Raw genomic sequence first — 16369 nt, 5'->3', positions numbered from 1 at the left:
TAGCCATATATTGCATGGTGCAATATAGTAACTGTTGGCCATTCCACAGGCAAAATGACCTATTACAACCGGCCGCATCTTCTTTGGAAATAAATCTTTAGAGAGTAATTTGAAGCAGACAAGGGGCAAGTGAAACTGATAGTCTGATAGTCTTCCCTTGTTTTTTTCACTGACTCCCCCCCCCCCCCCCGCCAGCTCTTTTCTCCTTGCTGGGTTCCAGACATATGCTTACAAGGGGAACTATCTGGGGGAGAGTGACAGGAGAGGGGGGTCTTAGCAGCAAAAAGCAGCTGCTGGAAAAGGTTTGAGCCCCCCTCTTATTTCTCCATTCCATCATGAACACCCAAGCTGCCTTTTCCTCAGCAGCAGTCTGCTAATACATACGTTTCTGTGTTATATGTAGTCTGACACTGAGAGAGATGTTGGACAGGTGTAGAGTTCAAGGGCCAAGAACATTACAGATTTCTTTAGCTAGAACTCTGATCAATCATTGATTGTGACCTGAGCATTTTTAGGTGATACTCTAGTTTGTCACATGCATATCTTAAAAGTGAGAAAGTAGCTTATATCTGGGTCAATCTAGAGGATGAGATGAAATTCAAAGAAATGCTTCAGTAATATATAGTTGAAAAGGGGGTGAGGTGGAGGTGTATTATACTCATTACGCATGGAATTCCTATTGGGGGAAGAATGCTGTTAAATACTGATGTTTAGCTCTCAGATATATAATCCAATAGCACTTGACAACAGATGATGATGATGATGATGTGTCCCTATCTTTTTCATTTTATTCTTTTGGATGCCACCTTGTGCTTGGGAGAGGCAGGGTATGAACGTTTAAAGAAATTTTGCATTGTCACTAAGATTTATTTTGTTTTGCTTCAGAATGTAGTGCAACCTGTAAAAGATGTATATGGGATTAATCTCTCGGAATCTCCTTCAGAAGATGATCTCAGCATATACACAAGGTAGTATGTACATGAAAAGTAAAAGTGGGCATGTTCCAGACAAAATTATGCATGTTAAAGTCACATTTCTTTCAATAGAGGCATTAACAATGTGATTGTATCTCTCTTTTTAAAGTCGATGGATCTATAAAATATATACCACGTTGTGCAGCAGCCCCTTCCCCACCATTTTTTTAAAAAATATTCTGCTCTACCTTCAAGGAGTTTGGGGTGGTGTACATGATTTCTCCCCCACCCCACCTGCCCGCCCACCCATTTTATATTTAGGTTGAGAGATAGTGACTAGCTCAAGGTCACACAGTAAGCTTCATGACTAAATGGGGATTTGAACCCAGAACTAGCCTAACCCTAGCCAGTACAGCACACTGGCTTTAAGATTTAAATGCAGTGTTGCTGCAGCTAAAGCCTGGGGAAGTGACACAGGGTTCTGCCATCCTTTGCAGATTTCTGTCTCTGCCTGATCTTGCTATTACTGTGCAGACCCATAATAATCCATGGAAGGGTACAGGGGCACATTCTAGCAGGTGTTCTTTTCTTTTACCAACGTGGGATCTTTACGCCTGACCATGTAAGCTGCTTTGCCCACTCAGCAGAGAGGACTAGGTCATTAAGTTTTCATTTAAACCCAGAATATCAAGTGAAGTTGAGGTAGAATCTTTTGAGACTGCTTTTAACTCCTGCGCAGCATTGCATGCAGGTAAGAATCTTTGAGGTCTGCGAGACACATGAGTGAATATAGACCAGGGGTGTTCAACCTCTTTAAGCCCAATTCAATTTCAGAGAGGTTCTTGGGGGATCACACTGCAGTGCTGATTGGGGCCAAAAGCAAAAGGGGGCAGGGGTAAAAGTACAAAAAGCATGTTTTGGCTTGAAGTTCTTATTTTCAGTAACTAAAGCCTTAGGAGGGCATTTCAACTTTTCAGAATGGGGGAGGTGGGGGGGGAGTGCTGCAAAAGCCAGGAACCCACCAAACAAGCAGCAGTCAGGGCAGAGAGGGGTGTGGCCATGTGGGGAACCCTGTAGAGCCAAATTGGGACCCCAGGCTGTCCAGATTTGGCCCTGTAGGCCTAAGGTTCAGCACCTCTGATAGAGACGAGCATTTGTAATATGTGATAAATTTCCACTGTGTGCACGTTATACTTGGGGACCCATTTGTCTCTGTTGTCCTGCTGTACGATAAGGAAAACTTTATCACACTTTCTCCAGTCTTGGACCTAATTTTCTGGCAAGTGGGGCTCCCCCCCCCCACTCCCTGGAGGTCTTCAAGCATAGACTGGACAGCCATCTCTTGGGGAATGTTCTAGGTCTTGATTTCCTGCATCGAAGAAGGTAGTGATTAGCTGGTACATATAGATGGCTCTTTCCAGCTCTCTGATTCTCTGGGGAAGCAGGAGCTGTCCAATAATTCTCCTTATCAGTGCCATAATGTACATCACTATTGAGATGGTTGTTTGTTTCCACTCTTGTGATTCCTTGCTTAAACTTAGACTTTTAGTGAAATTCATAACAAAAGGAAACCTTGAAGGGCCTCAAAGTATCTACATTAAAGTAGATTTAAAAACAAAAAAAAAACCCCAGAACTCCTGCATTACTCACCCACAATATTAGTTTCAAGAAAAATGTGGTGTATGTTCTGGCTGCCCTTAATGGAACTTGATGTCCCTTACTTAAATCTGTATGACTCTTACTAAGTCTGCAAGAGACATGTTATTTTCATCGTTTCAGAAAGTTCTTTTCACCTTGTGCTTTTTCTGCATCTATTCATAGGTTTGTTCAGTTGGGCCAGAGTCAACACAAGCCGGACAAGAGTCACCAACTTCTTTGTTCTAAACACTTCGATGGGGTCATAAATTTGTAAGTACTGGTCATTCTTCCCTGGCTTTTCTACTTGTGTGGTTTCAAAGCCTCTTTCCCCATTTTCTTCTATCCCTCTTTGTGTTTGTAGATTTTAATTAGGCTCTGTAATTTCAAAGATTGCTCTTTTTGTATGTATTTTATAACCAAAGTGGTAAGTAAAACAAATAGCATATGGCCTTGTGGTGTGTGTGTGTGTGTGTGTGTGTGTGTGTGTGTGTGTGTGTGTGTGTAATGGAACCATATTTTACCATTCTTCACCAGTATATACAATACAGAAAAACTCTTTACACAAACTAGTTCTTGGGGAGTTATTTGTTATCATGGCGCATAGCTCTTTCAAAGTGTAGTGCCCTGCTTGTGTGCCTCCCATTGATATTTGGTTGGGTGCTGAAAAACTGGGTTGTAAAATAGGTAGGCCTTTGGATCCAGCAGGGCTCTTCTTATAAGAAGCTTACAATCTAAAATTCCACACAAGGGAAACAATAGAGGAAGTGGGAGGCAGAAATAAATAGAGGAGCAATATGTGGCTGTTTTAGATATAAGTGCTTGGGGTCAGTTGCAGTAGGGTGTGGGGACTAGGGGGATGTGCCATGGAAACAGTGAGTTTTGGAAGGTATTTGAAGGAAATAAAGAGAGGTAGCATCATAGATATTCTGGGAGGCAGTTCTGAGTATATGGAGCGGCAAGAGAGAAAGGGCAGCATCTTTCGAGGAAGCAAGAATCTTTTGGACAGTGGTGGCTGGTGTCCAAGGCCAGCTTTTCACACTGCCAGGGGAGAAGTTCTTTGTCTGTAGGCCTCTCTCCATGCAGCTGTATTACGCTCAATAAAACAGCTGCCTTACAACAAAAGTGGATTTTTAGCCTTGATGCTGGTAAGCTGGTGAAAGGAAAATCATAATAGTGGACATATAATGGCAGCAAGGCCACGGGGAACTTTAAAGGTATGGACAAGGAGCCTGTGCTGGATGTGGGAGCAAACAATAAGTGTGTAGCACAGCCTTTCCCAACCTGTTGCCCTCCAGATGTGTTGGACTACAACTCCCTTCGTTCCCAATCAGCATGGTCACCAGAAACCAGATTGGAGTGGTTGAGAGTGGATTGGAAGAGAGAAAATCAAGAACAGGACAACAGCACGTGCTCTAGGAGTTTGGAGGTGAAGGGAGTGGTAATTAGAGATGAAAGATGGGTCAAATGATTTTATTTATTTGTTTAGGATAGGGAAGACAGGCAGAGGGCTCCTAGTGCTCCAGATTAGATGGCATCATGGAGTTATTCCGTCTTTTCTCCTTAATGGGTTTTCTGCAAAAAGATGGAAGAAGCAGTGGGAAGGCCCGGGAAGGTTACAAGTGGATAACAACAAGGCGCAGACCCCCTGTAAAATTCTGTGAATGGAGCAAGGTGATGGCACAGTAAAAGCCTCGTCTGGGACTGCCCAGTGACCTGATAGCAGGGAAGGGGCTACAGTAGGCAGAAAGGTTTATTATGTGGTGGGGAAGATGGTAACCAGGAAATGGGGGTACATGGAAGAGTTTGGTAAGGAGAGCATATGGTTTCTATTTTATCGTGAAGAAGGAAGCAAAATCTTATTATTCACAAGCATCTTGCTTCCCTGTCTCTCCTGATTGGCTTCTAGTAGGAGTGGCCAAAGTAACCAGAAACTTTGTAAGCTTTGTGTTACATCTGAACCAGGACCCCTGGTTTGTTGTTCCCCTAACAAGCCAGGGTTTGTAGTTGGCTTACAATTCCTGGCTTGATTGGGAATGATAAGACAGGAGTCTTGTTCAGACGTAATGCTAACTTTTTGCCTCCTGTTTAGTTCCTAGTTACTTTAGCCCCTTCTGCTAGCAGGAGGAGCCAAGTGGGAGCAATTGAGTAACATGCTTATGAATGATATGCCCAGATTTTCGAGAATTGTGATTATTGAATGGAGGCAGTGAGCTGTGGCTATGAAGGGCAAATAGTACAGTGGAAGAGCAGGACAAACGTATCAAGTTGATGATGAGATAAATTGCAGGTGGTAATTGCAGATTCCTTGGGGAAAACAGAAGCAGCAGAAGAGCGAACAATGCTTCCAAAAAGGCCACAGGTTCAGTAGGCTGGAGGCCATTGGTTTCTTTTATGAATGTTCCTCCATATTTTTAAAAAACCCAAACATCTCTTATACTTTTTAATTAACTCATCAGGGAAAGGATTACCTTAAAAAACTTTCTTCCTAATATGCTAGTTTTCTAAGTGCAAGGAATTGCATTTCTCCATCTGTAGTCTAAAGGTGGTATAGGCCCAACAAGCCTACTATGTGATTATTCTCGATGTGTAGATCAGCAAGAGAGGCCCTTCCCATTTGTTCACCTGTGAGAGCAGTTAGGTTGGTGATCACACATGACTGGGCCTTCTCTGCAGTGCTCCCACATTTTTGGAACAAGTTGCCATTGGAGGTCTGCCATGCTTTGTCATTGCAGGCTTTTAAGGCCTTGGAAACATTTGTTTTTACGTTGGCCTTCTCTGGATATGACTGCAATGTATACTGGTAGTCTGCAGTGCACATTGCACAGCTTCAGCATTGTACATAAAATATCAAATCAAAGCACAGACTGCTCTTTATTCCTCGGATCCAAAGGATTTAAGAAGTGTTACCATTTTTAAAAAGATGCACATACTCTTCATTTCTATGGTAGTAATGGTTACGGCAAATAGAGATGCAATTTTGGGGGGGAGAAATTGTTCCCAACACACATTCTCAGGAGTCCCCCCCCCCCCTTCGGTTAAAGAGGAAAGCTATACATGCAAAACAATAGTAATAGAGGCAACACAATGTCATTCTTAGGAAGTCTTTCCTCAAATGTAAGGGAAGTGAAGAGAAAATATCTTTTAAGAGAACTGAGGCTGGTTTGAAAGAGGCTTAGCATCCCATGCTGTGTAGCCCAGTTTGCACATCATAATAACCCACAGTTAACAAATTGTGAGAAGATGAACATGAATGAATGTGCATACTGGTTCCTGTGCACCTGCCTGAGCTTGCTGTAATAAACAACCCACCGATGCTGGGATACTACCAGGAGCAGTGAAGGGGAATGAGTGAGTCAACTCAGTGTGGACTAATAATCAACTCAGCGCTGATCCTAATCCACACCACGGTTGATTATTATGCTGTGTGGGGAGCACCCCCTAGATAAACAACTGTCGAGTTGATTATTACCCCAACGTTGACTATCATGTTGTCCGAATGTAGCCAAGTACAGATTTATTTTAAAGCAGTACATATGCTGTAGTTTTTCTTTTTCTTTAGAAGCAGTGCATGGTTGCTATGAGACTAACAAATCAAGTATTCAACACTATTTCATAATAAAACATTCTCCGTGTAATTTAAAATACATTGTTTTCTTGTTATTGACCAACAAAACCAATTGAAGAAAATAAATAAAAGATAGCCAGTGAAAAATAAATAGTCAAGCTGTAAACTAAATTCTTAATTGGAGCAAATGAGGCCCATGCTGTGAAAAGTTCACACTTTTACACGAGCCTTGTTTGTTTCAGAGTTGCTTGTCATGACGTCCGAATCCAGTACGGTAACTTCAGCATAGTTTGTTCACCATGCACAAGCCACTCTGAGAAACTATGGCTTGTGGTTCAGTTCTTGGCAGTGTCTTGTTTTCAGAGTAAAGTTTTGTGATGTGTGAACCTGGCACTATGGCTTGTGCATGGCTTGTGTCAAAAGGCTATGAAGTCACTTGGAAAGTGTGGCAGAAAACCTGACTGCTCTGCTTGCTGCATCAAGGTCTTGCTAGCTGTATGTCAGGCTGGGAACCTCAGCTGCAAACAGGAGAATTGTACAAACTCAGCAGCGAACTGAAATTTTCTAATTTGTGCTCCATTTTTTTTTTTTACTTTCTGAAATTGAAAGGCAAATTTAGTCATACAAAAAATATAGAGAGAGAAAAAACAAGACCAAAAATACACCTTTTCCCTCTGAGGTCTAAAGTTTGAAAATGTGGTGAGGGTGGTATTTGCACTTTTTTACGTTTGTACTTTTTAATGTTTCTTTTCATGTTTGAGGAGATTTACACAAATTTGCATTAACTAGTGTGTATTAGCCACATTGACTAGTACACAATTCTTCTAAACCCCGTGATTCCATCTCACTTTTTGTTCCTGTAATTTTAAGCTTTGGTAAGCACTAGCAGGTCCCTTGGGGAGGAGGATTTAAAATCGTTAGTGACATTCCAGCATAAGCATGGCCCTTGGCCCATCACAGATGTCACTAAAGCATATAAGGTCTATGTCAGTTACTCAGTTTTAAATTACCTTGGGTTGAATCCAGTTGTCATATTTTGAATGAACCCATTGAAATCAATAGGACTAACTTAAGCCCCATTGATTCCAGTGGGATTACTAAGTCTGGCTCCCTTGTGTATTGTTAGGAAATGAAATCATTTGAGCCTGTACAGTTGATCTCTACAGGAACAGATTTCTCACCTGGATTTCTGCCTTAAGTTCCCTTTGTACATTATTCCTCTTGAGTTTAATGATGGTTTCATTTATTTATTTTTTCTTTTTTGCAGAACTCACATCTCTGCTTTCTCTCAAGACAATATTTATGAAGTTCAGCCTCCTAAAGTAGACAGGAAATCTATTGAGATCTTTCATGCTCACATCCAGGCTGGCAAAGGAATCATGCAGCCATTGGGAAAAGATGACATTCTCCTGTACCGGGAATACATTAGAAACAGATACATGTAAAAAAATATATGCTTGTGTTCAACTCCTCTGAGCACCACATCATGGAGTCCCCAAAAATGTATTGAAGGAGAAGTCAGTGGAAAAGCACCACGGATGTTCTTACATGTACTTTCCCACCCCCTCACTATAATGGATGGCATATGCCAGCTTTTCCCTACCTGGCACTGTCCAGATGTGTTGGGCTAAAACACATAATTCCCAGCTGTTGGCCATGCTGCCTGGGAATGATGGGAGTTGCAGTTCAGCACATCTGGGGGTGCCATCTTGGGGGAGGCTGGCATAATCTAGCATGGTTTTGCAGTGCAGGATAGGAATTATTTTTCCTTTTTTTGAGAGTTAAATGTGAAAATAAATACACAAAAAACAAAAGCACCTTCCACCCTTTCAGAAGCAAGAGAGAGAGTACATATTGATAACATTTGTAAATTGTTGACATTAGTTGTGTCCTCTTCAATTATGTATGTTGTCTGGCTCAAGTTATGTGGACATCAAAGCAAATGGAAATGCATCCAATACACACTGCCAGTGGAGTGGTTGCAAACTGCTGTTCTACGCAACTGAAATTTTTGGCCGTTGTTGAGTTTGTCTAAGTGGTGTTTGTTATGTGACCACAAATAATGTATCTTTCGGTCAGCGTGCTTTTGAAGAAGATATGAGTTATAAGACGATTTCATCCAAGATGCTCGTTGGGACCATTTTTTAGAAATCTATCTAGTGAATGTTTCTCAATAGCAAGAAGTGAAGAAAAGGTTAAATACTTATGCTGAGAACTGAATCTGCACTTGTCTCTTGCTCCATACCTCCCTCTCTCTCTCTCTCTCTCTCTCTCTCTCTCTCTCTCTCTCTCTCTCTCTCTCTCTCGTTGCTGTGGGCAGAGTCCCAGCGGCACCTCTAGAAACTTTATTGTGTGCTGCAAAGTAATTTCTAAAACTTCCCTGTTGGAGCAGAGTGTCATTAAAAATGTATTTGATAAAGTAGTGGTGTGTTTTATGATCAGGTAATAAAGAGAGGAACATGCCATGGCTTGAAACACGTGGAGTCCTGAATTTTTGTATGTAAAGCTACAGTTCTGGAGCAGGAGTACTCTCTTGCAAGCAATTGTAAATTAAATGAAAAGTACTGTTGGATCCAGGAATAATGGAATGCTATTGACTGATTGGTAAGAAATCCAGTTTCCCCCCCATAGGTATCCTGTTTTTTGGCGCACAGTCTGCATTGGATTTGGGTTGCCTCTTGTTTACAGGTGTCTTGTTTTGACATTGAGCAGTCACCTTCCAGGCTTAACTCAAATTGGTCATAATCCCAGAAACAGCAATTTACACCTGGGAAATCTCTTTCTTCTCAGGAGGTTTTCTTTTGCTAACTAGAACCTTCATTGTCATAAGAATGAGCTTTTCTTTAAATGGCATTGCTAGAAGAAAACACAATGAGTTGTGGAGCCACAGGGACTTACTGCAGCAGCATCAGTACTTAGAGGCACAAAAAAGCTAGTCAGAGGACTGACCAGAATCCTCTGCTGACCATTATTAAACAAGGGCCACCAGGCCTGGCCTTTTGGCAAGCAGCCACCTGCCTAGTGTTCACTAATGGCCAAGCAAGTAGCCATGTGTTCAATGACAAATAATCAGCCAGTCAGCCTGGTAGCCACATGCTCAGTGGGAAGCAGCTGAAGTGAGGCTAGCAAAAGTTACCTTGCACAAGCAGCTGGCCTGGCAAAGACTTTCCAGTGGCCACATCACAGAACTCTTTAGAATCCTGGCTTAGCGTTCACAAGCAAGTGTGCTTATGCATGCTATCAGATCATTCCTAACTGGCTTTTCCTATAAGCAGGAATTGAACTAACCAGGAACTCGCCAGGGCAAAAAGTTTAGCACAGCATCTGAACCTGGAGCTTGACTTGTAGATCCTCTCATAAGCCTGAATCTACTAATCCTGGCACTAAACTTTGGCTTGTAGAAGCAACATGCCAGGAGTCCCAGTTTGGATGTGGCAATAAGTTTTGTTGCCCTTTTAAGTTCCTGATTAATTTAACTGCTCCCATTTGCAGGAGGAGCGAAGCAGGAGCAATTGGAGGGCATTCATTCATACACTTCCTCATAAATAAGGATTTTGTGTGAACATGGCCAATGTGCGGTATTCTATTTTACACACATTCCACTACATTTATGGTTTTTCAAACCTAAGTTAAATTTAATTGCCCATCTTAAAGATTCCAAATCTTACCATGAATTCCATTTAGAGTATTACTTTTGCAAGTGTTTTATCATTTTTGTAGAGTATATAGAAGCACTTTACATTTTTTTAAAAAAGCTAGCATTACTCAGCAAACATTTGCTTTGTAAAGAGCAAGAAATACCACTTTTTAGGAGCACATATGCTCTGATACATTCCTATCTAAGGTCACAATTTCTCTTTACAATTGTGTCTAGTTTTAACAGACTCAAGATACAAATTCCATTTGTATGGGAGTGATTATCTATTAATGGATGGAAAAAGATCTTCTATGTGCAACTTTTTTCCTCCACTGTACTTGCTTTAATGTAGTACATTAATGTTCTTTCTATATTTGTGATAAATGCTGTTTAAAGTTTAAAATTATTGATTAATATATGTGATTCACTTCTAACAGCTAATCTTATTTGTGCCTGTAGATAATTTAATAGATTTACCAGTGCCCTCCCCCCAAATAAACTGTAACAGGTAGCATACTGAATAAAACTAAAGTGTATAAGTGCTTCTTTATTATTGAAATAGCAGTCTTCGGAAAGAAAAAAGTATTTTCCCAGTTTAATTCTGTGTTGAAAACTTCACTGCAGTGTGGGTGATATGCTATGTTTCTAAAACATGGTTTGAAGGCTTATGTGTGTGTGTGTTAGGCTATAATACTAAGCACACTTGAAATCAGTGACTTCCATGTGGTGGTAGCAGCTCAGAGTCATGTATTTTAGGGCCTTCCTATTCTTTTCTCTGAAATGAAGAGTATTTTCCCATCATGTGCATCAAGATTTCCTTCACATAGAAGATCATGGGAAATACACCAACGTGCAGCATTTAAGTCAGGCTTAGAGACCTCTAGTTGGAGAAGGTTGGACTAGAGCATTTAAAATCATGGGCATAATCTTTATGTTTTCTTGATAAGGCTATTTTAAAGTATTTTATGCTTGGTGGAAGCCAATTCTATATTCAGTCTGATAGGCAGGATATTGTCATCACAGGTGGACTTTGTTTAAGAACAGCCATGCAGGATCAGACCAAGAATCCATCTAGTCCAGCATTCTGTTCACACAGTGGCCAACCAGCTGTCGATGGCAGACCCACAAGCTGGGCATGAGTGCAACAGCACCCTCCTGTCCATGTTTCCCAGCAACTGGAGTACATAGGCTTACTACCTCTGATACTGGAGGTTGAATAAAGGCTTGCTATCTCTGATACTGGAGGTACCACATAGCCATCAGGATTAATAGCCATTGATAGCCTTCTCCTCCAGGAATTCATCTAACCCTCTTTTAAAGCCATCCAAATTGCTGTCCATTACTACATCTTGTGGTAGCACATTCCACAGTGTTAACTATGGGCTATGTGAAGAAAAACTTCCTTTACCTGTCCTGAATCTCCCACTCATTACCTTCATGGGATGACCCGGATTTTAGTATAATAAGAGAGGGAGAAAGATTTCTCCCTGTCCACATTCTCCACACCATGCATAATTTTGTACACATCTAATGTCTCCCCTTAGCCTCCTTTTTTCCAGGCTAAACAGTCACAGCTGTTGTAACCTTTCCTCATACGGGAGATGCTCCAGTTTCTTGATAATTTTAGTTGCCTTTTTCTACACTTTTACCAGCTCTACAATACCTTTGTTTAGGCGTGGTGACTGGAACTGTATACAGTATACTAAGTGGAGTTGCATCATAGCTTTATATTAGGACAGTATGATATTGACATTTTCCATAAGGAATTACTGTAATGTGCATAGATTCCAGTGATTTTGCATTCAAAATAAAGTCTACAGAGCAGTTTTGTTCAATAAGTGAAAGATGGTGTTTTTTCTGCCATGAATATTATACTCTCTCTCTCTCTCTCTCTCTCTCTTTCTCTCTCTCTCTCTCTCTCTCTCTCTCTCTCACACACACACACACACACACACACACACACACACACACACACACACAGAGAGAGAGAGAGAGAGAGATTGTCTCTGTGTGTGCTTCAAATTACAATAAATACTTCCTACATTGGGGATTTCTGTGTGGGAAAATGTAATATGTGTATTGGCCTTGAAAGAGCCCTCTGAACTCTCGTGATGGCAGTATAGTAGTCAAACTGATAAAGTTGGAAAATACGCCAGTAGAAATAGGGGGATTTATAGGAACAGCTTTGTTGTAGTCAAATACAGTGCTTTCAGAATACTGTACGGTATTTAAAAGTTTGTCATATGGGGTTCAAAGGTCCTAGGAACCTATTGGTGTGTGTTCACCATTTTCCCACCACTGGCCAGTTCTAGTTCTACTTACTAAGCAGCAGTTCTGCATAAAGGCGCTTTTTTCCCTTTTAAATACTTTATGACTTCCCTGAAGTCACATGAATTTTCATTGGGCACTACAGTAGTTATTGTTCTCTAAATCACAAGAGGCTACACTGTTAATCAGTTTGTTCTCTTCCTCTGCCTACATTGAGCTTTTTTTTGTGGCTCTCTGACCTGGATTGGGTAGCCAACATGGATCCCCCCCCACTCTACTCCCTTTAATTAATATGTGTAAACTGGTTAATAGCCCTATAAATTAAAAGGTTACACAATACACTGCCAACTACATTGCCAGGATTCAACCATTTTTGTCTGTCTCTTCTGCCAAGACTCTCGTTCACGCACTGGTTATCTCTCGGTTGGACTACTGCAACCTTCTTCTCTCTGGCCTTCCCTCGTTTCACATCAGTCCGCTGGTCTCTGTCCACCACTCTGCCGCTAAGATCATCTTCTTGGCCCGCCGCTCTGGCTATGTCTCTCCACTTCTGAAATCTCTTCATTGGCTTCCAATTCACTCCAGAATCCAATATAAACTTCTCCTGCTGACCTTCAAAGCTCTTCACGGTCTAGCTCCTGCCTATCTCTCCTCTCTCATCTCACACTATTGCCCCGCTCGTGCTCTCCGCTCCTCTGATGCCATGCTTCTCGCCTGCCCAAGGACCTCCACTTCCCTTACTCGGCTTCGTCTTTTTTCTTCTGCTGCCCCTTACGCCTGGAACGCTCTTCCAGAACACTTGAGAACTACCAACTCAATCACAGCTTTTAAAACAGCTAAAAACTTTTCTGTTTCCTATAGCTTTTAAATATTGAGTTTGTTCTGACTCTATACTGTTAGCCTCACCCTACCCGGTGCCTGTTTACACTTCCCTGTGCCTGTTTGCATTCTCTTTCCCTCCTTATTGTTTACTACAACTTTATTAGATTGTAAGCCTATGCGGCAGGGTCTTGCTATTTACTGTGTAATCTGTACAGCACCATGTACATTGATGGTGCTATATAAATAAATAATAATAATAATAATTTTACTATCCTTTTAAAAATAGATGCTTTATGATGTTCATTAATGTTGCGTGTTCACATGATGGTGTTTTTCATGGTTAACATGTCGTCTGAACCTGGACTGGTTTTGTAAGGGTGGGTTGTTATTCCCAAACAACCCAGCCTGATAACCCATGATTTGCTGTGTGTTTACTCACAATGGGTTAGAGTGTCATCTGATCTTGGACGTGGCAAACCATCATGGGTAAAGGGCAGCCCCTGCTGCTCATCCTGAGTGTGGCCACAATCACTTTTCATGATTGCGGCCAAGCTGCTGCTAATGCCCCTGTCCCCGTGCCAGCAGCAAACCCTCCAAAGTGCCAAATTGGCACTTTGGAGGGGCTATTGCTGCCCCTGCCCAGCTCTACCAAATCCCCCTGTCCCTGCTCTATTATCAGATCTCCTGATCATCCTGTACTCACTGACCCCCCTTTGATTTGTAATCCTCCAGAGCTTTCAGATTACAGCTCCCTACATCCTTTGCCATTAATTATGCTGGCTGAGGGTGATGGGAATTGTGGCCCTCCAGATGTTTGGCTTACACATTGCCCATGCCTGTCTTGGTGCAATGTCCTCTCTGTCTACAATTTTATTATTTTTGCATAGCCACTATTCAAAGGATGTGGTGAATGAATGATTGTCTATAACCTTATGCAAGTGTACGTCTTGCACAATGAGATGGCCTGCAGGGACACACTAGCTAGCTCCACAACCTCTGTCACATCTCCATCACCTGGCCCCATCACCCTCCATGTTTTGGAGGTCAAACATCTGCTGCTGTCCTCATAGAGTTAGATGATGCAAAGAGAGCCTATGTAAATATAGCTCTTTCCCCAGTGGATACATTCACCCTGTGGAGGCACTGAAGCAGTTGACAGGGATGCAATGGAAGGAGTAGAGCTAGGTAGTGCATCCCTACTTTCCTCCTCATGTGAGGAGAAGAATACTTGAATAGAAGAAATGTATTTTGGTGTTCTTTTTTCTTTTTAAACGATGTTAACTAAAGTTTTAGACTATGCTCTGTAGTATTTGTGATCTGAACTAACTGTGCTTCCCAAATTCAGGGTTAATGTGTACTATGTCCCTCTAAGACAGTTCTTTAGATCTTGTAGATTTTCACGAAACGTTCCCAAATTCAGGACATCTGGATTTTCTGTTACAGAATGGTGGCCTCTTAATGACATAGTACAGAAGATGGAAGCTATTGTGCTTAATTTTTTACATGATTTATCCCAATACCTGCAGCAGATTACTGTTTATTTTAAAAATAAATGAATCCATTGAGAGTGCTGGTAAGGCATCACTAGCCACTATTTTCCTCAGGGAAAGTGTTACCTGGTTGTTTAGTCTGTAGAGTTATCAAATGATTTCTTTGCTAATTATACCACTTGCGGGGGCCCATATCTACTTTTGGAAACCTTTTGCTTGGCCTGTTGAAAGACCTGGTGAGCATCATCACATGAGGGCAAATCGCGTTTGCTTACCGTCGCTTCTCCACCCACACATTTGTCCCTCATTACTTCCTTTTTTGAAAGAGGAAGTGAACAATGTGCACGTGGCCCATTCAGTGGGCCACTTTGATCACGCTGCTTCTCCTACACATAGCAGGAAATAGCGGCAATGTCTGTCTTTAAAATAAGTCTGACTTACTGAGGTGGGTTTTTTGTGGCACAAAGAAGGCTAGAAGGGGTGGGAGGCGTGCGGGAAGTGTGTGGGGGCAGATAATGTCGTGAGAGGGGCCCACGAAAATCCATGAGTGCCCAGTAACGAGCGTGCAATAAATTGCTCATCTGATGGAGCTCTTGGTCTTTAACCTAGATCCCAAATGCACCCTGCTCTGATAAAACTGCAGTCTGAGTGGCTGTGGCTGAGCTGTATGTTGCCCGGAGTCCTGGACTGTATATCAGACCTCCCTTTGCCTTGGTTGTATTCAGCAGGGCTTCCTGGCTTCCTCTCCACTGCTATCACCAGTGGTCCCTGAGAACCATTTCTGGGGTCAGCAGATGCTTACACAAGCTGCCTTTCTTCCCAATCAGATTCACTTCCCTTTCCAAACCCTTCATGCCATATCCCAGGCTTTTCCTAAGGGTCCCCTCAACCCGCAAGCCAATGTTTGAAGGGGAACAGTGTGGAGGAGGGGTAGGACAACACTTCCTTGAACTGTTTTCTGTGCACAACTATTGGATCCGTTACTAGGCACTGCCAGTTGCAAAACCCTCAGCCCTCTCAGAGGAAAAACTGAATGGGACAGCTGAATGTTGTATGATAGAGGGGGAATACACATTCATCCAATAATCTCCAGATTTCTGTAGTGCTCACAAACCTGTGGGACCTGTTTAACAAGAGACAGCAGTACCACATAGTGGAGGCTGGTGGCTCCAATGTCAGTGGGGTGGTGAATCTGCCCCAGGTTTCAGTCAAAACTCTAAAGGAGTTATCCAAGCTGCTTCACACTGTGGATCATTCCTTTAGAGTTTTAGCTGGTTCTGGCTGAAACTGGGAATGGATTCACCACCCCATTGACATCAGAGCCACCGGTTTCCACTGGCAGCATAAAAGAAATTAGTTCAAACACCACTAGAAACAATGCCACCTCTCTCTTAAAAACTATTTTCTATTTTAAAAAGGGATCTGGGGGGATATGGGAAATTACAGGCTGGTTAGCTAGACATCTGTTCCAGGTGAATTGGTTGAAAAAAAATATTATAGACAAAATTAGTAAGCATATAGAAGGGCAGGTCCTGCTGAAGAAGAACCAACACAGCTTCTGCAAAGGCAAGTCCTGTCTCACTAATCTACTAGAATTCTTTGAAAGTATCAACAAACAGGTGGATGGGTGATCCGGTGGACGTTGTTTGCTTGGACTTTCAAAAGGTTTTTGATAAAGCCCCTTCTCCAAAGACTCCTGAACAAACTTAGCAGTCATGGAATAAGAGGAGAGGTCCTCTTATTGATCAGTAACTGGTTAAAGAACAGAAAGCAGAGAGTAGGAATAAATGGTCAATTCTCTCAATGGAGGGAAGTAATTAGTGGGGTCCCACAGGGATCGGTATTGGGACCAATTCTTTTCAACTTGTTTATAAACGATCTGGAATTAGGAGTGAGCAGTGAAATGGCCAAGTTTGGCTTTAAAAGGGGGTTGGATAGATTCCTGGAGGAGAAGACTATCAATGGCTACTAGCACTGATGGTTATATGCTCCCTCCAGTATCTGAGGTAGTAAACCTGTGTGAACTAGTTGCTGG

At 42.0% G+C, this 16369-nt stretch overlaps 1 protein-coding gene across 1 annotated transcript in view; it reads left to right on the top strand.

The window, feature by feature from the left end:
- The window catches only part of FIG4 (FIG4 phosphoinositide 5-phosphatase), an 85652-nt gene extending 77116 nt beyond the window's left edge, over positions 1 to 8536 (top strand). Inside the window, exons 21-23 of the mRNA XM_063124796.1 lie at positions 886 to 968; positions 2736 to 2822; positions 7385 to 8536. Of these exons, the coding sequence (XP_062980866.1) occupies positions 886 to 968; positions 2736 to 2822; positions 7385 to 7562 (348 nt within the window). The 3' untranslated portion in view covers positions 7563 to 8536. The remainder of the gene's footprint in view (positions 1 to 885; positions 969 to 2735; positions 2823 to 7384) is intronic.
- Positions 8537 to 16369: the final 7833 nt, after the last annotated feature.

Source organism: Elgaria multicarinata, chromosome 4 (assembly GCF_023053635.1).
Source record: "Elgaria multicarinata webbii isolate HBS135686 ecotype San Diego chromosome 4, rElgMul1.1.pri, whole genome shotgun sequence".
NCBI classification, from domain to species: domain Eukaryota; kingdom Metazoa; phylum Chordata; class Lepidosauria; order Squamata; family Anguidae; genus Elgaria; species Elgaria multicarinata.
The sequence above is the reverse complement of the archived record's forward strand: the minus strand, read 5'-3'. Positions and strand labels throughout refer to the sequence as shown.